The 23,480-nt window shown below is 36.1% G+C and overlaps 5 protein-coding genes across 7 annotated transcripts in view; 3 read left to right on the forward strand and 2 right to left on the reverse strand.

Moving 5' to 3' along the window:
* Window positions 1-435: 435 nt before the first annotated feature.
* LOC128856519 (probable 28S ribosomal protein S25, mitochondrial) lies at window positions 436-1,246 on the forward strand. Its single transcript, XM_054091820.1, has 3 exons — window positions 436-667; window positions 730-924; window positions 1,046-1,246. Exons 1-3 carry the CDS (start codon window positions 531-533, stop codon window positions 1,215-1,217), a joined length of 504 nt encoding a protein of 167 aa, XP_053947795.1. The 5' UTR covers window positions 436-530; the 3' UTR covers window positions 1,218-1,246.
* LOC128856517 (probable RNA-binding protein 18) lies at window positions 1,234-2,537 on the reverse strand. Of its 2 annotated transcripts, none has more exons than XM_054091819.1 (5): window positions 2,409-2,537; window positions 2,254-2,351; window positions 2,039-2,113; window positions 1,887-1,979; window positions 1,234-1,798 (listed from the first exon to the last, which is right to left on the reverse strand). In XM_054091819.1, exons 2-5 carry the CDS (start codon window positions 2,284-2,286, stop codon window positions 1,490-1,492), a joined length of 510 nt encoding a protein of 169 aa, XP_053947794.1. In that variant the 5' UTR covers window positions 2,287-2,351; window positions 2,409-2,537; the 3' UTR covers window positions 1,234-1,489. The 2 variants fall into 2 exon arrangements, with proteins under 2 accessions (XP_053947794.1, XP_053947793.1); XM_054091818.1 differs by having other exon boundaries at window positions 2,039-2,156; window positions 2,251-2,351; window positions 2,409-2,536.
* Window positions 2,538-3,852: 1,315 nt separating this feature from the next.
* On the forward strand, window positions 3,853-4,830 carry LOC128856520 (nucleoside diphosphate kinase 6). The gene is made up of 2 exons (XM_054091821.1): window positions 3,853-4,222; window positions 4,282-4,830. Exons 1-2 carry the CDS (start codon window positions 4,023-4,025, stop codon window positions 4,523-4,525), a joined length of 444 nt encoding a protein of 147 aa, XP_053947796.1. The 5' UTR covers window positions 3,853-4,022; the 3' UTR covers window positions 4,526-4,830.
* A 5,515-nt stretch (window positions 4,831-10,345) lies between these two features.
* The window catches only part of LOC128858111 (b(0,+)-type amino acid transporter 1), a 103,799-nt gene continuing 90,664 nt past the window's right edge, over window positions 10,346-23,480 (reverse strand). For both annotated transcript variants that reach the window (XM_054094100.1, XM_054094099.1), the window contains exons 4-8: window positions 16,261-16,503; window positions 15,324-15,822; window positions 15,173-15,269; window positions 12,073-12,391; window positions 10,346-11,993 (exon numbers count right to left, since the gene is read on the reverse strand). In XM_054094100.1, coding sequence (XP_053950075.1) covers window positions 11,929-11,993; window positions 12,073-12,391; window positions 15,173-15,269; window positions 15,324-15,822; window positions 16,261-16,503 — 1,223 coding nt within the window. In that variant the 3' untranslated portion in view covers window positions 10,346-11,928. The remainder of the gene's footprint in view (window positions 11,994-12,072; window positions 12,392-15,172; window positions 15,270-15,323; window positions 15,823-16,260; window positions 16,504-23,480) is intronic.
* On the forward strand, window positions 20,591-21,241 carry LOC128858112 (uncharacterized). The gene is made up of 2 exons (XM_054094101.1): window positions 20,591-20,869; window positions 20,930-21,241. Exons 1-2 carry the CDS (start codon window positions 20,751-20,753, stop codon window positions 21,213-21,215), a joined length of 405 nt encoding a protein of 134 aa, XP_053950076.1. The 5' UTR covers window positions 20,591-20,750; the 3' UTR covers window positions 21,216-21,241.

Consider the following 23,480-nt stretch of genomic DNA (forward strand, 5'->3'; position numbering starts at 1 on the left):
CCGGCGTTTTGAGGCAAGTGAGAAACACACTTTACTCTCACATTTATCCGATAATCGCCAACCGAAATGCTTTTTGTGTTGTTTAGAGCACGCACGGCCGACGAAAGAAACAGACTTCTTAAAGTTGCGATTGCGCTACAGAAACAAAATTGTGCGTTGCCCCATAATAATTAATGATGAAACTACACAAACACCAAGATTTGCTATTTATTAACTAAAACTGGCACAATGGTCGAACAACTAAAATCCCGTACACCGATTGCAATAATTCACAGTCTTCACTTCTTAGTGCTTTTATTCCCGTACACGCAAATTCAAAGCTAACGCACCGGAAGCTTACTAGCTTTCATATGTTTTGTGTCGGTAATGTGGTGTCCTAGCCATACCCGTTGGTTTTGCTGAGACTTCGAATTCGAAATCAGCTGTTTGAAGCAGTCAGCTGAGATTCGATAACCGCATTTCCAATTGACTGCTTTTGGTTTTGTAATTCCATATATTTTCAAATAAACCTTAAATAAAAATCAGCCAATATGCCTTTCATGAAAGGACGCGCGCCTATAAGGCGTACAATTCAATATTTAAAAGCCGGCCGTTTAGTACTAAAAGAGAAAGTGAAGATTTTCAGTGTGAATTACAATGTATACGGTGACCACCACGATGGAGCCAGGTGAGGCTTACTCAACAAAGTATTCACTTGTGTTTTTGTAAATTAACCTCTCTTATTTACAGAGATTTTGTGTTTTGGAATTTGTGTCAGATTCAGTATAAAAATCCAAATGTGCAAGTTGTAACTTTTAAGAACATGACACCTTCGCCTTTTGTGCGCTGCTACTTCGAAGATGGGCGCGATATGTTGATCGATATCGACAGCCGGAACCGTGAGGAAATCATGGAGCATCTTTGTAAAGTAGTTGGCAAAACAAAGTAAGTATTTCAAATGATAGATTAGTGAGTGAATTGCATATTCCCCTAGAAAGTTTTAAAAAAATGTGGGATCTTGGCTATCGCACTTTCTAACCTATTTTGGTATTTCTTAACATTACAGAGCTCAATTGGACGCCGAGGCACATTTAGCGGAGAGTAAAGACAATCCTGCCAACTTTGGCTATGGCTGCGATCGGCATTGCATCTGTGAGGTACTCGGCCAAGTGCCCTGCCCAGGAACAATTCAATTCCCGGATCATATGCGCGGCAAACATATCTTTGCACCAAAGTAAACTAATAAAAGATATATTTTATAATTCTAGTCTCTCTGTTTTACTTTTTCATTTACAATTCACAATTCAATTACGGTGTTACATGTTTACAAATAAATTACTTTATTTGGCTTAAATCTCTGAACACAATATTTGATAAGTATACGTATACATAACGCGCATATGAGCAAAATTATAAATAGTTGATGAAATTGATGGTAATCCAGATTCATTAAACATTAAACATACATATAAAAACTCTAAATACAACTTATAACTTATCACTTCCTCTTTTATCTGCGCTTCGGTCGTTGGTGTCGGTTGTATGGCGCGGAGGTATATGATTTCGTATATGTGCGCCCACCTGAGGTACTGCTGCTTGCATCACGGTCTTTGTTAAATTGATAGCGTTGTATAAATGGCACTTGTGAGCTAGCCGAATTTAACAAGTTCAACTCCAACTCTTCCTCGCCGTTACGCTCAAGTGCACGTAATTTGGCCTCTATTGCGCGTATCGCTTCTTCTTTGCTCATTTTGTCGTCGCGTGAACTAGCGCCCAGTGCAGGTATTTCAATGCGAGGTTTTTGTTTGTTGAGTTCATCCTAAAAAATCATACATACATATGTGTAAATATAATTTCATTATGCTAATGGCGTGCGTGTCGACTGAGTAAAACGCCTTGGCACTTACGTAATTAACATTTTTCGCCAGTCGTATCACAATCGGGCGATTAGCTACAGGTGTGCCATTTAATTTGTCCAAAGCTGTTAGCGCCGCGTCAGCCTATCAAGTGTAAATATTCATAAAATACCCAAATCAAACTGAGTGGTTCAGTTACTCACTGTTCCGAATGTCACAAACGCATAGCCGCGTGATTGCCCAACCAATGGGCCGCTCTTGTGAAACAGCATATCAAACTTTTCGACAGGACCGCATTTTTGCAAAATTTTCAAGAGTTGATACCAATAATAGCAACACACGAAAAGAAAGTTGACAGATTAGTTTTGTTGAACACAACACTTATAAAAGTAAATTATTTCAAATAATATTAACTTACTCGGTTAGCCGTGGATCTAAATTGCCAACCCATATGCGACGCTCCTCCAGCACTCCAACACTGCCACTGTTACTACTTTGCCCACTGCTCGTTGTTGCCTGCAATATTTACATTCCAATAATTTGTACAATCAATTTTATTATACTTTAACTTACCATTATTTATGTATTCTTTGATAGTTTGTAAACAAGATTAATTTCAGTAAAAAACGAAAAAGGATTAAATAAAATCGATCGATAGCAAATGTCAAATTTATTTTCTAAAAGAGGTTACAGTGAAATAGTTCAGAAAGCTGTTTGATAACAGGGTTGCAAATACGCCATTTTTCAATTTCAGCTACAAGCAATCACAAGGGGTCTTCACACCGTGCTCTTCGTTAATGCGCCAAATTACGAGCGCCGCGCTGGCAATCTTAGCATTTTGATCGGTAGTTGGCAAAATAACAATCAGCTGTTGGGCACTTGGCATTTGATGGCAGGGAATGAAGTGTAAATTCAAAGTATCAACAAATGAGGAGAAAAATAAATAATTTGCTACAGTTGATATTTCAAGGACATTTTCTTGCATAATTAACAGGTAGTTCTGATGGTGCGTAAGAGCATTACCAAACTAACAAAAACAAGTCCAAAAGGTAGTGCACAGCAAAGCAATGGCCAAACTGCCAACTAACAAGCCGCCAAAGTAACTAAAACGATATGAGTGCTCCTATAGTGTACTAATAATACAAACTTTGTCAGCCAGTTTGATGTACGCACATTTGAACTTTCCTTATTTCCATTTTTGAAAATATAATTTGAAAAATAAGGTAGAATTAAAGCAGAATAAAAAAAATTATTTACTGGTCAAGTCTGCGTACTGAAAACGAATCTTACTGCTACCTGAACACGTTGTATCAATTGATTTCCTTTTTCCATATATTTTTGGTATCTAAATTGTAAAATTTTGTTTAAGTTACTCGAAACTGTCAATCTTTGTTTATATATTTTGGTATTTTAGGGACCAAAAGCAAAATTAAAATACATAGCTCTTGTTGTTTTTGCTCTACAGCTGCTGCCTGTTTAATGTGCCTTGGGGAACCCTCTTCTTTTTACCAGGAATGTTCGTTTTAAAAAGCCAGCAAGCAACAAAATTCTGAGAATAAATTATCCCAAAGAGAGAACTATACAATTTTCTACGCGAACAGGAATTTGCAAACATTTGCAAGCAAGGTTCAAAATTAATTGTTTGCTTTCGCAATTGCTTACTGTGGGATCTGCCAGCGATGATTCCATTGCGCTGCCACGCACACATTTTCTTTTAGAGTGTACCTTTCTTAATTAAATCGATGAAATTAACCAAACAAATTTATTTAATTATTTGCTTACTTCTTTTGTTATTAGATTATTATATTCATGCCTTTGTAATTCTAAATATCTGATTGTTTTGTTGACGAAAATGCACCTACTTGCCACAATCGCCTATTTTTTCTGAAATGTCAAAATTGTACTCGCTCCTCTCTGTACAAGCTTGTACAATATTGGAAACAAACTTACTTTTTTGTTGTAATTAAAATTATAAAATCGTTGTTATATATTTATTTCGAGAAAAAAACTTCTCATATGAATTTATGAGTGCACAAATTAAAAATGTATTGTTTTTTAGAACTGGCAGCACTGCACCTGTAATCTGTCCACCGGCGAAATCTCCTGTACACAAAACAATCAGCTGAAGCCTACAATATTTTATTTATTTAATTTTGCACATTATAAACAAAATTGGCATTATTACAAATGGATATCACACTCGCACTATTAAAACCTCACGTGGTCCGCAATGTCTACGCATTCCAACAGATTAAGCAAATAATTCATCAGAACTTCACAGTACTGCACTCCAAGGAGGTTCATATTACGAAACAGCTTTCTGAACATTTTTATGCTGAGCACAAAGGCAAATTCTTTTACAACCGATTGGTTACATTTATGGGAAGGTGTTTTGCTTCTAATTCATATAATCGAAATCATAATCATATTAAGTTTTTTTTTCCAGCGGTCCGTGCCATGCATTTATACTGCAATCGAAAGACAGCATAGCCAAATGGCGTGAACTAATGGGTCCAACAAAAGTTTATAAGGCTGTGTATTCCCATCCAGATTGCATTCGCGGGTTATATGGTCTATCCGATACTCGTAATGCGTGTCATGGTTCTGATAGTGAGGAATCCGTGGCACGTGAGATTTCTATCATATTTCCGGAGTTAGATAAGAATCGGTTATCTGCTGTTGATAGTTAACAGATGAAAGGGTGTATGCCAAGCTGTTGATCAGCCGTACTCGGCGAGTGGAACTTGTGTACTGCAGTCGCTTGGGAAAATTAGTTTTCAGGATACGTTGCAATTCAGTGATAAGTGTTTAAAACATAATTTTAAAATGCATTTATCGTTGTGACGCATATACTCGTACATATGTATGTATGTAGTTTAAGATATATAAGTAGAGTACGTTATATAGTTTTTAATTTGCTGCATTGTTAATTAAAAAGTGAAATATAGGCTTTATTTATTAAACAGTGGGTCAAACACAGTGCCTCAAAAGATTATTTGTCTAACTTTTTGACAATTTTTTATATATGTAGGTATATTTGTATATCGATGGATTTTAGTTTTTCATTTTAAGTATAATCAGCAAGTTCAGCATTCCTGGTCCTACTTTTAGATGAGCTAGACGATGACGACCGGTGATACACACTACATTAACGTGGCTTGTATTACTGCTACAACAACAACAACCTGGATTTATATTCGGCCAAGAACTGCCACTTCAGCAGCATTTCTCGTATATGCATGGGGATTGCTTATGCTGCTACAACAACAACGGTAGGTTCCTCTATTTGTGAATAAACCATCAAGACGTACATCAGAAATCGGATGAGGAGTTCAGCCAAATGCTCAACAAGGGTTATGAGTGGCAATTATGTACATATATTTGTAATGCATCTGCGAAAAAGTATTCGGTATTTTGAGGATTCTTGGCGTATTACATATCTAAGATAAATATTTCGTTGAATATCGGGGCTCGGAATTATGGATCTTTGACTCTCGATCAAGACGCACGCCGCAAATAGGAGGAGGAGTTCGACCAAACACCCAAAAACGGTGTACGCGTAAATTATATATGTTTATACAGGGTGGGCCATATAGCGTTTGCTTTTTGAACCACCTATTTTTTTGAGAATGGTAACACAAATGGCATGTCAAATGTATTCATAATTTACTTAAAGGTTTGACATTTACGAAATGGGAAGTGGTAAGTCTTCTTCTCCTTTTCTGATTTTCATATCGGTGGCTACGTCAATTAGCAAAATTGTCGGATTTGGGGCTCAGAAAATCCACACGTTACTGTAGAGAAGCAAATGCATCCACAACGAGTCACTGCTTGAGCCTGAGCCGCCTCCCAGGCACGTCAGGAGACACCTCCTCGACTACGCTGACGAACTCCAGGACAAAACTGACCGAGACCTACTGGACCGGACAGTATTCAGACAGTCAATAAACGACATTCACCGGGAGTCCGTTACCACCTTCATGAACTCCCGTCCCGTGAATGCCGTAATCGGAGTCCAACCACCACCCATTGCAGATGAAGAGCTCCAGCTTCCCCGTGAGACTCGTGTAACATTGGCACAATTACGTTCTGGGTATTGTAGCAGGTTAAACTCCTACTTATCCAGAATTGACCCCGACATACCAAACACATGTCCGGCATGTGAAGGTACCCCGCACGACACTAACCACCTCTTCACATGCCCCCTTAATCAGACTCATCTAACCCCCCTCTCCCTCTGGACCCAACCCGTCGAAACAGCATGTTTCCTGGGCCTACCCCTAGATGAGCTAGACGAAGACGACAGATGATATACCTACACTGACAGGGCTAACTATGCTGTTAAAACAACAACAACGAGTCACTGTTTGGTGCGGTTTTTGGTCTGGCGGCATCATCGGGCCATTTTTTTTCGAAAATGAGCGAGGAGCCGGGGTTACAGTAAATGGCGAGCGTTACCGTGACATGCTCAACGAGTTGTTTCCAAAAATTGAAGAGGATGACATGGACGACATTTGGTTTCAACAGGACGGTGCAACTTGTCTCACAGCCAAAGAAAACCGAATAATCAGCCGAAACTCCGATATCAATTGGCCGCCTCGGAGCTGTGATTTAAGCCCGTTGGACTATTTTTTGTGGGGAGCCGTTAAGGACAAATGCTATGCGAACCATCCAGAGACGATTGATGCTTTAAAACACGAAATCGAAGCTGGCATTCATGAAATTGGAGCCCAAACAATCGAAAATGTGCTTAAAAATTGGGTTGATCGAATGGCTTACTTTAAAGCCAGTCGAGGCAGTCATTTGAGCGACATTATTTTTCACTCATAAATGACAACGTTCAATTTTCAAAATAAAAAAAAAAGTTTGAAAAAACATTGATTAGTTTTTTTTTTCAAAAAGCAAATTTTACATGACCCACCCTGTATATCGTATATATTTTTTCATGGCAGAAATACACCCCTGGGCTTGCCATTGCCTACCGATTTTGATCTTTCATCGAGATTCGAACCTACGTACTCTCTGAATTCTGAATGGCAGTCATGCACCAACCCATTCGGCTACGGCTGTCGATAATTTACCTGTTAATTATTCCAGCATTCGTTCATTCAGATAATTAACAAGTATTTTTGCGATTGAAGTCAACAGCCTTAACAGCCCTTTGTTGAGGTTGACAGTCCAAGCAATACCTTTGCGTAGTCGGTTGTGAGAACTTGATGGAAAGTTGAAATATTGCAATAAGAATGACCGTTACCAGACAGTGGGTTCTACGTAACCGGAACGACCCAGATTTATATCCGGCCAAAGACTGTCACTTCAGCAGCATTTCTCGTACATGTATGGGGAATGTTTATGCTGCTACAACAACAAGAACAACCGTTACCAGAATTATAAGGAGTTGCACCAGATTAACTGACCTGTGAACAGCCGAGATGGTCTAGTAAATAGTATAGTGAGATGTCTTATAACATCGCAAACAACAAGTACTTTATGTCATCGGAGCATCGTACATTCATTAACATCGAATAGACTAATCAGTTCAGATTCACGGAATTTATCGATTAACCGTAGGCTGCTTCCCTACAGAAGTTCGAGTTCACCAACATAGTTGTAGGCATTGCGTGCAATCACCTACGCCAGACACATACCGCAAAATTCGCCATCAAAGATCTCAAATTGGAAAGTCGCCTAGTGGTACAATGCCTAAAGACCTGGTTTACCGTTAGGCCCTTCTCGAACCCCTGCTGCAACACCTTACGCATCGGGCATCAGATTACCACCAATTACCAAAATCCAGCGATCTAAGCAAAGGCTAACTTGCGATTCGTTTCTATTTTTTTCACACATTTTTTACGTTGAATTGAATATAAATAATTTTCCAACCTAAATTTGTGGCCTTTTTAATTGGTTACTCTTTCAGTGATGGACCCTGTAGGTTTCAGTAAGCTTAATACAACAATAACACACGGATCTACCTATCAAAGCGATAGAATTTACATCCGGCCAAGTATTGTCACTTCAGCAGCATTGTTAAACAATTGTTGGAAAATGTTTTATGGTGCTAGAACAACAACAGTTTTAAACTTACCAATTAACTTTGCAAATACTCGTTTTGTATTAGTTTTATGCAATTCTATGCTTTATTGATAAATTCTCAATACAAGTTTACAATTGGTTTTTCGTTTTTTTTTTTAATTTTTTTTGTAGATACGTAGTAAAATAAAAATAAATCTCTCGAAAGGTTTAATCATATTTAATATTATAATATAATATATGTACTCGTATAACAAAATACTATATAAAAAGTACATTAATAAGACCAAAAAGTGTTTCCAAAATACCTAGATCCATATGTATGTATGTATGTATGTATGTATGTATGTATGTAAGTTGTTATGCAAGTTGTTATGCAAGATTTAAATTCCTCAAATATTCATATCTATAGAGGAAATATGTGGCTATATAGGTAGGTATGTATGTGTGTATGCACAAGTGTGTGTTGTTGGTGTCATTATCACGTGCATGTAGTATGCGTTGTATTTGTTAGAGCAAAATTTTCTCATTTAAAATGCTGAAATGCCGAAGAATGCTTTAGAATTTAATGTGTCTATGTATGTATATATATATTTATTTATAGGAATATATATATGTATATACCTATATAGAAATACAAATACACATATTACAGTTATCTATTTCTTCTTGCTCTATATATCATGCAATATACATACATATGTAGATATGCATATAGCATTTGAATACTTATACATACATATGCACTTATATAAGCATAAACTTATTATATATTTAGTATTTTGTCTTTTTAAATTAATTTTAAAATAATTATACGAAATTGAGAATGATAATAATATTTATATATATTTTTTTTTTGGGCTCACAGCACACATTACTACACAACACATTAACAAAATGTCATTTTGTATGTACGTATGTACATATTTTTGTAGTAGTAAGCGGCATGCAACAATTTCTTTCAGTTTTTTTGTGGTTATTTTGCTATTTTTATTTTTCACTACTTTGCAGTAGTTATTTAAATTTTTTTAGATTTTTTTTTTTTTGGGTTTTTTGTTGTATTTTTTTTTTTTTTTTTTTGTTTTTTTAGTAGTATATAGCTCGAGTTCAATAAGCTTGTAATCTTTTAGTTGTATGCAAGTATTTTATGTGTGTATTCTTTAGGTTTTGCTTAGTTCAATAAAAAAATATACATTAAAACATACAACCAATAAAATCAGCGGCAAAAGAGCTCGGCGTAAATAAAACTTTTTTTTTTGTTTTTTGATTCAGAACTTACATTTTAGTTATTTGAAATACCAATTTTGTTACAAATCGACTTTTCATTTATACCTTTAAAATTATCAATATTTAATTAATTTAATGCCTACAGCAGTCCCATGATTTTCACAATTTTTTCCAGTTTGGATTTTGAAACGATTCTAAACTAAACATAAAGTGATTCGACGAAAGTAATAAAAATAATATTGTATTTTTTAACTTAAATTTTTTATGATTTTTTTAATTTTTAATTTTTTTGCTTCTCCTACACTATTAAAATATTGCTATATTATGTGTCAGTAATCAGCGTTCTCCAGTGAAGGCCGGCGTAGGGAGCAGAGTGGCAAAACCACGTAAAAGATGACATTTCTAAAGCATGGAATTCATATTTTTTAACTTACTATAAATTTAAATTCTGCGTCATAATTATGCCAATTAAGTGCACGCTAATCCTTTTTTTTAAATCGCTTCTTTTGTTGTTAACTAAGGAAAGCTATTCTCATGCTGAGTCCAATGTAAAAACCATCAACCGTAGAGAAATACAAATAGAGCGAATTCTGAACAAAAATAACTCACTAATAAATTTCGTTGATTTTTAGCAGTTTGATATATTGTATTAGGTCAAATCTCAATGTCAAGCAGCAAGCCAGAAACCAATTCAGTTTTAAGCAACCACCAGTTAGTGTCGTACCGTTCAAATTACTTGCCCTGATCTCGATTTGTTCGGGTTTACATTTGAGTGAATCGCAAATTTAATAATATTTCAATTAAACTTACTAAATCTCCATATTAAAATACATTTTTCCTAATTGCGCACTATTTTGCAAAAACGAATGATTTCTTTCGCGAATTACAACGAAACGGCGCTGATTTGGAAATTTACGTCAAATCATGTGGCAAATTTACTATCTTCGAAAAATCGTAAACAGTGACGAGTACAATGAGAGAGTTGTGAATACATACATTAGTAAAACAGTGCGCATGTAGTGCTATTGTCTATGCAAAATTGTGCCATATTAGCGCTTAATATATGCCGAGCATTTCCATTGCAAGGAAATTAGCTCAAGCAGCTGATTTTTGATTTCTTTCTTTGATTTTCCACAGCTCATCAGCTGAGAAGTTTGCATTTTTATGTAAAAAGTGCAAGTTTCATGTCTTGGCAGAGATTATTTACTAAATTTTTTTACAGAAAAAATATATTTTTGCTATAGAAGAAATTGTCTTCTTTCCCAAAAATTGTGTAACCATATAGTTGATGTTCCTTTTTTGTCTGTGCTCCAAAAAGGAGTTAAAGGATCACATATATATTTTTTTTTTCTGTATAGTCTCGATTCTGATTGTGCCTGTGAGTATCTTGAAACAAGAAATTTTCGGTTAAGCCAGTAAAATCGAGTTGTATGTGAGGTAAAGTTAAAAGAGAATCGGAAAAAAACTACACAGTTCAATGATCAGCTGTTATGTCAACCAATTAGCAGGTCTTATGCTCTTCTTTCTCAATTTCTGATTAATATTTCTTATGGAGAGCCGCTAATCAGTGCTGAAACCAGCTGAATGTGAACTTTGTGTAATCTTTAAAAGGCAAATGGGGCCTAAACGCACATTTTAAAAATGTAAGTTTAATTAAACTTTAAGATTTAAACTATAAGTCTAGACCTTTAGTTTCCCGGCACGCGGTCACTCAAAATACGCGAGCAATTGAGCCTGTTACAGAAAGAGTAATTTATGTTTCTATCATGGTTAAGAATGACCAAAAAAATTTTACGTGAGCTTGTGAAAGCAATCTAATTGTCAGCTATTCTGGTGTTCTAAGAAGCTTGATATTAAATTTTATTAATTAGAATGAGCAAACATTAAAATTGGTTTTGAAAAACGCGCAAATATACTGACTCTGTCCAGTTATTGTTAATTTTTTTTTTGTTCTTTGTGTCCCTGTGCTGTTGGACAGTTTTCTATCCCTCGGCAATTATTTTACGCTCACTCTTTTATGCCTGAAATTTGTGTGTTAGAAATCAAAGATACGGTCTTGGTGATTAGCTAACGGCACCTCAACATATGCAGTTTAAATTAATCAATCAGCTATTCACTTCTAAGATCAGCTGTTCCCCACTCGCTCCACTACACTTTTGCCTTCGTCACCCTGTAAGCTTTCTATTCAAATAAGTACGTATCCAATGTAAATTTGTTAAAATATACCGTAAAATATAGTAAAAATTCATAACCGCACACTTATAAGTATGCCTTACTTATACATACATACGTATTAACTACATTTAAATCCTAACAGTAATCAAATACAATCGTACCTACGTAGCTTAATAAGCTTCTTTATAGCTGCTCTCGCGCTATGTTTTACACATTTAATGCAATGGTTTTGAAACAGTAACATCTTTTGTTCTAGTTTTGTAAACGTTTTACTAAGATTCGGCAACAATCTGATGATTCTAATAGGCTTACAACTAAAAATATATAGTAGGTATATATCATGTGTATACATATATGTATGTAGGTCTTTAGCAAAAACTTTATGCAATGCGAACTTTTTTTAAATTAATTAACTTTACTTTGAATGCTACAACACGTTTCATAGTTGAATATTTGTGTCTACTATTTCGCTAGTCTATGTTAATCAGTTACCCTACTTCATACGTACATTATTCCCTCAGATCCTGAATAGGTAGTCTCTCCTTTACTTTTCATTGAATGATCCTTTATTTATTTATTTGTATTGTTTGGTTGTTGTTTACGGTTTTGTCTCAGCTGGTTTTCATTTTTCTGCAATTAATATTAACCTCTTGCAGCTTTATTCGAACATCGATGAGGTTGGCACCACTTCCAACAGCAGCTGGAGGAAGAGTGTCACTTTGTCTAAGCAAAAGGAAAAGAAAAAAGAAAAAAAAAAACAGAAATGAAAGTGCCTATATTTAATATTAAAATAAATACTTACTCATAAATCTCGGTGTCATGCCCAATTTAACAAATGGCACATAGAATATCAAACCGCCCAATATGAAGAGCAGCGCATAGAGATATTCAATGCGCGGTGCATCGATAATCGGCGCCACCACCAGATATATAGAGATCGCCAGCACCACAACAGGAATGATGAGAGGCACTTTGTATGGCCTTGGATAGTTGGGTTTGGTGTAACGCATCACAATGAGCGCCAACATAGCACCGCCATAGAAAATCCAGGCGGTGAAGCTGAAGAAGTCAATCAGAGAGCCGATGGTGCCGTACAAAACCATAGCGGCAGCGATGATAGACTAAATGCATTAAGAAAAATTTCTAATTTTAGTAAAATATCAAAAAAAGGATAACATAGTAGCAGAAAAAATTAATACCAAATTTCACACATTTTGTTTTTTTTTTTAACTATATTATTTTTAAACCCAATAAGTACCTGAATAAGTAAGTGAGGAGTAAATCAGTCATGTTTTTAATTAATTTACAGTAAATTACAGTGAGTGAAGTATATAGAAGTGATTTTTTCACAGCTAAATGAAATCGTCCTGTGTTGACATAAGAACGATTAGGAAACCAGATTTGACGGCGGACCAAAAGGAAATAAGCTTAGATAATGTGGATTGATTACTGTGTTAACCGCTTTATCAAGCTTTTGATATCAAGACCTACTATATCAGCAGGAGTAAGAAAGAAGTGAGAACCAATGTACCTAAAGATATCTAGTCTTGGGAGAGCAGGGCAGCTAAGGTAGAGGTGCTGACATGGATTCTACCTCATCCTCCATACAGCTCACGTCATACATACTTCTCGTATAGTGACCTGTTGAGACACTCACGAAAATTAACAGCTGAGATTTTGCAATCCTAGAAGATTCCTTGAACATCTCCGATTGACACTTGGCTAGAAGGATTTCGCGACCTTACAAATTTGTGTACTTGAACAGCCCTTGCTCAGTTGACACGAAGCCCATCCTTACAGAAGTATACGGAGATTGCTCTCTCCTTTCGTGAGGAAACTACCTCACAGGTCCCTTTTCTGGCTAGTTCAACCGCTTCGCAGTTTACTGCAATATTGCTACGGCCAAGTACCCAGATGAGCCTTATGTCAAAGAATTCAGATGCGCTCGAAAATGAACCCTAATTGCCACTTGGCTGTCGGAGTAAGTATTTACTTTCTTGACAGTTTTACGCAAGTGAGTAGCCAATCAGCTGCTTCTTTGATTGCGGCTACCTCTGCTTGGAACACACTGCAGTGATCCGGTAACCTTCGAGTCTGATGGGAAGCTCTTCGCAGAATACTCCTACATCCAACTTCGAGCCATCCGTGAACAAGTTCATCAAGCCCTGCCTTCAAGTGTTTCAACCAGCCTACTCCTCCCTTGATGGAATGTAGGTGGAGAATACTTTTGCAACGATCCGTTGCCAGGTGGATGAACCCAAAGCTTCTAAAGATACTGGAGTGACCGTTGGTGAGGTCAAGCCTGAGCCTGATTCCAATGAGTGCAAACCTTTTAACTCTCTCTGGCAAGTTAGCTATCAACTTAACTCAACTGAATATTCCAAATATAAGCATCTGCCAATTTCGCGAGCTGATTAAAACTAGCCAAACAGAACTCGCCAGATCGAGAGATGGGTGACGTGAATTTGTCTCTTTCCAAAGTAAAGCTCACGAGATTGTTTAAATTCAACAACAGCTCCAGTATTTAAGATAAATAGCCTATCTCCATTAAGAACAATATAGTCACTAGATATGTTGCAACTAAGCCACCGCACGGTAGTCTCTGAATAACTAGTGATCTCACAAGACTGAACAAGACCACAGCAAAGATCATCACGGGAACTATATTTTCGACCCAACACTCCATTGATAGCGCATACCCGCCAGCCTTATCTGCAGTAGTTGTCAAATACAGAAGAAGTTAAATGGGTTCACGACTTTCTATGTCGATGGCCAGGAAGTCAGCTGAAGCGACTTAAACAGAGATAACAGCAATAGAAATGTCAGTCCTTATGAACTTCAATGAATGGTTTAACAAAGCAATACCTTCATATAAATGTTAAAAGAATCCCAGATGGAAGGAAGAATCGAAAGCTGTCACAATAGCAAGTATGCCTCCGACTAAGCGTAAGAGATTTCCGCATAGGATGTTCCGTTTCAACTTTAATGGTTAATGGTTGTAAAGGGTTAAGGTGTGGCCCTTTAGCACTGCGACCATATTGATCTATTGTTCAACTTTACCCATCGAATGTTCAGAGACTGCAAAAACTGTATAGCCACCTATTGTTCCTATAACATCAAGACTAATACCAAAAACAAAAATTAAAATAAACAGAAAGTTTTGAGGACTCCACGCTATTCAATTTCCAAACTAGGTTTACGATTTAACCCTTCTTGCAGGAGCTGTGGGTACCTTTTAGAGAAGGAGACTATTGAGCACTTTCTCTGTAAATGTCTCGGCTTGGCAGCTAGACGATTAAGGTTATTGAGTGCTGCTTTCTTCGACAGCCTGGGGCAGTGTGCCAACCTAAATCCCGTCAATCTTCTCCATTACATGGTACTTCAACCATTTCACCTACCTACTCACCTCCTGCAGGGTCGAGTCTCACTGTCATCATCACTAAAAACTCACTGAAATTGTATTCTACAAAAATTTTGATTTTTTGTAGTTTGTTAGTACATCGCTTTTATTTTGCTTTGAATATTAAAGTAAATATTTCGTTGATAAAATGTTTGGATTCTTTGCATAGCAGACATTCTATGCACAGCTCTTGGTTTGGGAATCTAATTCCTACTGTGGGAGTTGTCGATACTTCCAAAATAGTGAAATTGCCATAGTTAACGTAAAATTTAAACGAGATAAAAGGCAGTCGCTGTAGCCGAATGGATTTGCGCGTAACTACCATTCCGTAGAGGCCGGGTACGGAACCCACTTTTCCTTACCCACATCTTATTTGCTAGCTATATTTAATTGTATCGCAACCCCTTTTGAGATAGCTTCCTTATTCTAATCTAATCTATCTTCTCTTTAAATGTTCTTTTTGTTTTAATATCAAAGTGTATTGCGTTCTTGCTGTACTCACATGAAAAATCAATCCAGGTGCCGGCGTCAGGCGACGTACATGCACGTACGATAGTATATCCATTAGGTGACCTTCACGACTCGCCGCAAAACACAATCTAAAATTAGAATTAAAAATCAGATTCATTTTAAATTATCTTTTCTCCACTCACCGTCCTGCTGCGAATAGAGTACCATTGGCGCTACCAAAGGTGCTCACTGTCACACTGAGCGGCATTAGCCAAGCCATAGCGCCCAGAATGCGATTGCCAAAGGTCACGGCCACTGCTTCCGAATCGATCATTTCGGTGGGTGACATCGCCGCCAAATATGAGATGTTGATGAGGGCGTAGCATAGCGTCACTAATGGTATGCCAATCATAATGGACCGTGGCAAATTCTTGCTTGGATTCTTGATCTCCTCAGTGACATAGTTCAAATTATTCCAGCCATCGTACGCCCAGAGGCCTGTGTAAAAAGCGGTCGCTATTGCGCCAATGGTGGGTGTGTTGCCACTAAATGCATTCGACAGATGTTGTGTATTGCCTTGGAATAGTTTCCAAGCGCCGCCACAGATAACAATCAGGACGGCAACCAATTTGGCAGCGGTGAATATATTCTGCACAGCCATGCCCAGATTCACACTATAACAATTCACGAACAGTATCATAACTATAGAGGGGGCAGGTGGACGAAGGCGAAGAAGGCAGAGGCAGAGGCGGAGGCATCGTAGTGGGACGTAGGATGTTTTGATTGTTTGTTTGTTTTAAATTTTAAATTTTTTTTAAATTTGATAGGACGGATGAATGGATACAAAGAGTATACAATAGCCGGAATTTTTGAGGAGAAATATAGAGAATAATTTTGTCAAAAAATTAATAAAAAATAGTTTAAAGAAAACTTCGCATGTATGAGTGTATGTTTGCATATGGAAGTGTGCGTGATCCTTTTTGTTTTTTTTTTCCTTGGTTTTTTTTTTGGTATTGCTATTTTTTTGGGGAGGCAACTCTTCGTTTTGTTTCAAAGGATTTTCAGGATAAAAACAACACAACTAAGCAAACGAAAATGCAAAATATGTATGTGCGTATATAAAATATGTCGAATGCTTACCAATTGCCAGCAGTGCAACCATTTTAACCACCGATGTTGGTGGATCACATTCGGCAACGAATGCCTCAACTCCATACTGCGCAAAGGAGAGACAAATTATAGCCATTTGCGATGGCTTCAGGACCAATGTCGATACCCATGAGAATAAAAATGCGGGAGCCGGACCAAATGCGTCCATAAAATATGCCCACTCAGCGCCAGACGATGTATTCATCGTACCCAATTCAGCATATGCCAGAGCGCCTGAAAGTAGATGAAAAAAATAAAGTAATCATTCAATGTGGAATGGAAGTTCAAAGGGCTAGGAATAAGTAAAATATTGTTTTGAACGGTGTACCACATTTTCAACTGAAATACTATAGTGCGCACAATTCGTCAAGTAGAACGATTGTCGCGACTTATTTCAATGATCTACAAATATAAGTATTTGCGACCACAAACTCACAATTTCGGTAATAATTTTGTAAATTCAAATGTAAAATTCAAATTCACCATAACCAAAATGTAAACCCTTACACTAATCGGAAATAGTATTTCATGTACTACAGGACCTTTCAAGTTCAAGATTCAAAAATTCTGCCCTCGAAAAAGAAAAGTTGGAGGCATTATGAACAATAGCGTTGAATTCACGAATAGATCAAACAAAAGTTGCATTATAGCCTAGAAAGGCGGCGGCGTTAAGCAGGACTATCGTCGCAGTTAATTCTGGTTAAAATTCCAGCGTGGCAGATGGTTGCTACGCGGATTTGTTTATTGGATATTTTTGTCAGTAAAAGATGGATCACAGGCGACAAGTACGGATATGAGCTACCCTGATACTAGAGAATAATTATTTATTTAGAAAAAAATCTTAAATTGCTATTTCTCAAACCGCTCCGAAACTTCGAAACAATTAATGAAATTTCGAACCTGTTAGTGCAAACCAGGATTGCATCCAGCCTTTCTTGTTCCGCTCTTTAGAAGTTTCACTATTTTTTATTCACAATTGATATTAACTGTCATTTTTCGGCAATGTTGCCATCGAAAATTCCCTTAATCGGCCTAAATTATGAGAATTAAGTCTAGTTGTCAACCCACATTAGTTGCACTTAATTCCTGCGATAATTCCGAATTATGTCGTTAATCCCGATTAACACCAACATCAGTCTAGGCCATTAGATGAATAATTAATCCTCACGAAGAGGATGTTAACAATTACACTACTAATGATTTTATAAAGAAAAGAAATGATAGGCCTACGATTCTCAAGGAACTTAAGGTTTATGGACTATGGCCAACCAAGATATGAGGATATGGGTTTGCTAAAGTTTAAAGGGCGAAGAGCGAAACATTTTAAACAGGTGCAATCCTATTGGTGACAAGTTGTTTAGTCAGTATCCATATAAAAAGAACATATTCAATATATGACCTAAAAAATGATATGAAGAGAAGCTTAAGGTTATTCGGCCAGAGAATTTAGAGTTATTATGCCTCACAAAACATAGTATAGAGTAGAACTTCGACGTTATATAACTCATATGCTTATTAAAAGAGAATCATCTATGAGCAATTACTAGAAAGGTCTTTAATCTCACTAATGCGCTTTATTTTGACAGCTGTCAGAGTTCGATATTGTGAAGTAGAAGATCTACATTTTACTAAACTGAGTTTTATTTCACTTGAAAGCCGTATGAAAATAATTTAAATTCAAATTAGCTGATTTTAATTTAAAAAAAATTGTATGTCAATCGAAGCTCATTTCCATTAGAACAGACCATTTTTGGGCATTCTAAAATCTACGGCGTTATGTTGAGAAGCCTGTAAATTCCACTTGTGCTACTGTTTGGTGCGCACTATTGTCCGGTGGTATGCCATTGGGCAAGATTAATCTTTGCAAATGCAGCTACAAGCTGGCGCAAAATTAATTATACAATTATGTTTTTTAACAACTTTTTTACTGAATAAAAAAATATTTTTGTGATGGAAACCTTTATTTTGACCTTAGCGCGGTTCATTGCTTGGCTGTTTGTATACTGGAGCGGTATGTTTACAAGTGTTAAATATAATTTACCTTCGACGCCACTTGCAGAAATTATGGAGCTTTGGACAGGGTTATTAATTCTGAGTCACGTCGTAGAAATAATTACTGATTGTATGAGCATCTGTTGAGTTGAAGGCATATGGTTTCAACTAAGGGGTGGGTGGAATGTGCCATACACAATCGATGAAAATATCAATTTATTGTAAACCAAATACTCTGGAAGAATAATTTGAGTAGATTCTACAGCCATTTGGTGGACTAATAAATGGAAAGTTAAACTAAACCAAACCAAATCTTTACACGTAGGTACCATACTCAAACTCTACAAAATACTTAGGTATGACACTTGATTGTAAACTTCAAAGGAAAGAGGGAAGAATTAGACATCAATTGGACATTAAACTTAAAAACATGTAAGGGTTCATGGGTAGCAGATCAGCTCTAACTACAGAAAATAAACTATTAATCTACAAATCTAACAGCTCCAAAATAAAGTCCTTAGGTGCATTGTCAAGGAAGCATGGTACTGCAGAAGTGACGACATTGAGCGCAACCTTAAAATAAACTACGTCAACACTAGTACCGCAATAATTGCAGAGACCCATAAAGAAAGACAATGAAAAAGCACATAATTTAATTGAAACACACGGACTAATATGAAGGCTCAGACGCACTAAAGCCCAGCGATCTCATACTTCCATAAAAGTGATCTTTGTTATGAAGAGTGAAAATTGTATAATATTGCCATATTTAAGTTGCTTATTAGTCATTTGTAAATACCTATTTACGAACTAAGCGCCATAATTGCACGTGGCCAAGATTGCACGATTTAACGCCTTTGGACTATTAGCTGTGCAGCCATATCAAAGATAAAGCGGATTTGAAAAAATCAGAAACCACTGGTGCTATCAGAAATAAGAGTGGGTGTGAAGTTGACCGAGGAGAGTCCAATTATGATTAAATGTCCACGCAATTTACAACAAAAGAAATTACTACTTCTTTACATTCATAAATTATAGACCTTCTACCATATATATGTATGTTTTATATACTCGTATATACCTATGTATATATGTAATTGGCGCTTACACTCCTTGTTGGGCGTTTTGTTGTGTACGTCTTGATGTTTTCCCACAAATGGAGAACCGGAGGACCTACCTATTGGCCAACTGACGTAAAGAAAATTCAAGACTTGATCGATTTCTGCATAACCAGAAACATAAGCCATAACCAATTGACAGTTCAGTCGTGCTATGAACTTTCTTCTGATCACTTGCCGATATTACTTGAATATGTAAGTTATATTAAATCTATAGATACACCTTTTCGCATACCTAATGACAGAACCAACAGGAAAAAAATGACTATATTGACGATCAAATGTGGTATTAAAAGAAACAAAATAGCAGCTATTAAGAAGCAAATTATACAAAAGAGGAGAAGTTAAGATATAGATGCCAAAAAACTAGATCACCTAATGAAGAAAACTAAACTTAGCTACAAAAATTCTAAAAGATACCTTAAATAAGAGAAATAACAGAGAAATCGAAAAATATTTGAAGAACCTGACTATCTATCAAGATGCAATGCAGTCTACTCTTTATGGAGATATACTAAACAATTTTAAAACCCAAATAAAAATAATTTCTGAAAACTTCCTTCGACTAAGCCAATTTCTAGACCAAAAACGTATAATACGGATCATCAATTTGGATTTAGAAAAAAGATTCAACTATCCAACAGAACCATAGAATTACAAATAAAATCCAATCAGACCTGGAAAGCAATCGATACTGTGAGGCAGTATTTTTGGACGTAGCTAAAGCGTTTGACAAAATGTGGCACAAAGGCTCAGTCTTCAAAATAAAAATAATGCTACCTTTTGACTACTATCCCATCATAAGAAGCTACCTAACCATCCGAAGCTTTTATATTAAATATGACAATCAATGTTCAGATATTCATCAAATAACAGCTGAAGTTCAGCAGGGAAGCGTTCTGGAACCACTACTATTTATATCTTTTATTCACCGCAGACATACCCCCTCCTGACGAAACTAATTCTTCCATTACAACGTTCGCAGACGATAAAATACTTTTGGCATCAGATAAAAACTTAACTATCGCTACTGAAAAACTGCAGCGATACACAAAGGCAGTTAAGGAATAGTTTGATAATTGGTGCCTAAAAATAAATGAAGACAAAAACGTACAGGTTATGGCCCCTATTATGAGCAACATTCGATCTTCGACTGTAGTCGAAAGTACTGATCGAACGAATTTTCATTTGGTATTATGGTACTCATTCGTTGAAGAATAGGACTATTGTGAATTTCGATCGCTCGACGCATTTACAATAGATAATTTTTCTCAGCTGATACAGCAAATCAAAATAAAAGAAAAACCGATTGTGTTGAAATTCTTTGCTAACATTATTTTTAAAAGGTAAAAAAAGTATTTTTTTGTGAAAATGAGTACAACGGAGTTGTGGTTCGACGATTCATCGGACGATGAAAGATTAGTGGAACTAGCTAGAAGTAGAAAACAGTTGAGGGACGCATCCAAGCACCTAGAAATGGCTTCCACTGAGTAAATTTAGAATTTTCAAAATGTGTTGACGTACTTAATATTACAGAAATTTCCTTACAGATTTTTAAAGAACTTTAGATTATCTAAAGAGCCGTTTGTGAACCTACTGTCCAGTACAGAAAACCAGTTGCAGCAGTGCACCCGAGCCAAATTGATTCCAAATATTTTAAAGCTAGCCACAGTTCTGCGAGTTTGTGCTCAGAGATCGTACCAATTGAGTATTGGTAATGAAGGTATGCTAGGACTTGCTCAACCCAATGTGTACGATGATGCTGAAGATATTGAATTGGAGTCAAATAACGGAGAATTAGAAAACATAAGAAATGAAATTTTGAGAATATTATAGAAAAATCTAAAAAGTATTAAATAGAAACCTTTACACCACCACACTTTCTGTTTTATTTTTGTTATAAATTTTCTTTATTCAATTATTCGTTATTCGAAAATGTATTTCTATAAACATCACAAAAAAAAAAACCATTATCAAGCTTAATCCATTTTGCTGCCCTTCTCACTGGTGGTCCCAAGCAATTCAGGTCCGTTGTAAATTCCTCCCATTTTTTTGCTCCTTGAAGTTTGGTGCAAATCCCTTTTGCGAATTGTGGATTCGCCTTTCTAAATGTTGTTTGGTACTCACGACTTTCGCCCTGCATAATATTAACAAAATTAGTATATATTTATTATTTGGTTACTATAAAACCATAAATAATCGCAAACAACTTACACTTTAACAAGTTTTCCCACTATACGCTACACGATCGAAAGCAAAATTGCATTCGACTCTAAATTCGGTAAACAACGAAAATTTCGATAGGGTTGCACCGCTCATAATACCAAATTGACATTCGATTTTCGATCTTCGACAACCAGCGAATATCGAAGATCGAATACAACTCATAATAGGGGCCTATATTTACTAACAAAACAAAATTTACTGCAGTGCCAATAAAAATAAATTACAATAGAACCAACTACTAAATATCTGGGAATTCCCATGGGATCCAAACTTAATTGGAATCACCACATAAAGCAAAAGGTCAAACAAATAAAGGAAAAACTTCGACAACTTCATTATTTATTCAGCACAAAATCCAGACTTACTATACAGAACAAGCTGTTGATGTACAAAATAATGATTAAACTAATCTGTCTATATGGACTACAGGTGTGGGGAATGGCTAAAAAAACTCATATAATAAAAATCCAACGACGACAATCGAAGATTCTTCGAATTTTGACCATGTCTGACAGGTACACGAAAAATTATGACATCCACTGGACTTTTAATATAGCAACAGTAAACGGAGAAATCAAAAAGATAACAATAAGGCACTTCGAAAAAATACACACACACAGTAATGCAGAAATCAACAAACTTCTTGAAAGGGGAAAACAACACAAAAAGACGTCTAAAGAGAACTCGACCAAGCGAACTAATGATGTTGATGTTATATTGTTGTACAATTGTAAATATGTAAAGTGAATCTTGTATTGTATATTATTTAATTTTATATTATTTCGTTTATTTTAATTTTATCGCTTTTGGCACTGGCCATTAATGGATGTATATAAATCCTGAACAAATTGTTAAACAACATACTTAAGGGGGGCCTCTTATCAGTCGGCTTCAAAAAATCGTTTTTTTTTTTACTGCAATCGATAGATATATTAAAGGAGAATATGCCCTCAAAATTTTATAGCGGAATTCAAAGTGATTTCGGAGTTACAGGCCTGTGTACCGTCCCTCGTGTGAATATACTGTCTACCTTCTGAAAACTTTGAAACACGTTTTCTCAAAACCTTGTTTTGATAATGGCGTGTAAAATTAATAAAAAAACGACGAAAGTCATCGTTTCAAACTGATAATCTATATAAAGATAATTAAAATGCGCAACTAATTAACTAACAAAATGCAAAAAAAAATCATTTTTTAATGTTATTTAACACCTTTTTTGAAAAAAAATAGCGAAAAAAAGCACTTTTTTCAATAATTACTTGTGTGTTCATTTTTTTCATATTTTTATACAAGAGTAGTCTATTATATGCGGGAAAGTGTTTCAGGGGAAAACTACGACCGCAATCTTGCACGCCGTTTTACTAGCGCGCAACGAGAAGCTGTGCGAGATCCCTCATATGTCCGCCATTTTGTTCTTTTATTTATGCTAAAAAATTGTTTATTACTCTTCAATCATGCATTCAAATAAATGCAAAAGACTATTCCTGTGTGTCGCTTTTTTCGCCTCGAAAAAAAATTGGGGGAAAACACCTTTTTTTGAAGCCTCTGATTGGAGGCCCCCCTTAATGTCAGTGGACAGATGTATAAAATAAATGGGGACTAAAAACAACAAAATATTTAAGCCGCTTCCGAAAGGCAAACACGTTTTATGAAGAGCTGTTTTATGGCAGAAATAAACTCGGAGGTTTACCTTTCTAATATAGGGGTTTTCAGTAAGAGCGCTTCAACTTTTGAACTTTTTTGAATAAAACACAAACGGTTTGACTTTTTTAACTAATTTTTGTTTTATTATCGAGTTTGAACATATACATTTACCACCGCGTGCACGTTTTACGAAGTCCAATCGTTGAACCCAATTTTCGACCACTCTTTTGC

Source organism: Anastrepha ludens, chromosome 3, assembly GCF_028408465.1.
Source record: "Anastrepha ludens isolate Willacy chromosome 3, idAnaLude1.1, whole genome shotgun sequence".
Classification (NCBI taxonomy): Eukaryota; Metazoa; Arthropoda; class Insecta; order Diptera; family Tephritidae; genus Anastrepha; species Anastrepha ludens.

What these genes read in the sequence shown, in the direction of transcription:
- LOC128856519 (XM_054091820.1), top strand. Translation starts at nt 531, where the DNA reads ATGCCTTTCATGAAAGGACGCGCGCCTATAAGGCGTACAATTCAATAT. An exon ending in GACCACCACGATGGAGCCAG is followed by an intron (nt 668 to 729) that starts GTGAGGCTTACT and finishes TCTTATTTACAG; the next exon opens with AGATTTTGTGTTTTGGAATT. An exon ending in AAAGTAGTTGGCAAAACAAA is followed by an intron (nt 925 to 1,045) that starts GTAAGTATTTCA and finishes TTAACATTACAG; the next exon opens with AGCTCAATTGGACGCCGAGG.
- LOC128856517 (XM_054091818.1), bottom strand. An exon ending in CGTTTGTGACATTCGGAACA is followed by an intron (nt 1,980 to 2,038) that starts GTGAGTAACTGA and finishes TACACTTGATAG; the next exon opens with GCTGACGCGGCGCTAACAGC. An exon ending in TGGCGAAAAATGTTAATTAC is followed by an intron (nt 1,799 to 1,886) that starts GTAAGTGCCAAG and finishes ATGATTTTTTAG; the next exon opens with GATGAACTCAACAAACAAAA.
- LOC128856520 (XM_054091821.1), top strand. Translation starts at nt 4,023, where the DNA reads ATGGATATCACACTCGCACTATTAAAACCTCACGTGGTCCGCAATGTC. An exon ending in TTGGTTACATTTATGGGAAG is followed by an intron (nt 4,223 to 4,281) that starts GTGTTTTGCTTC and finishes TTTTTTTTCCAG; the next exon opens with CGGTCCGTGCCATGCATTTA.
- LOC128858112 (XM_054094101.1), top strand. Translation starts at nt 20,751, where the DNA reads ATGAGTACAACGGAGTTGTGGTTCGACGATTCATCGGACGATGAAAGA. An exon ending in CTAGAAATGGCTTCCACTGA is followed by an intron (nt 20,870 to 20,929) that starts GTAAATTTAGAA and finishes ATTTCCTTACAG; the next exon opens with ATTTTTAAAGAACTTTAGAT.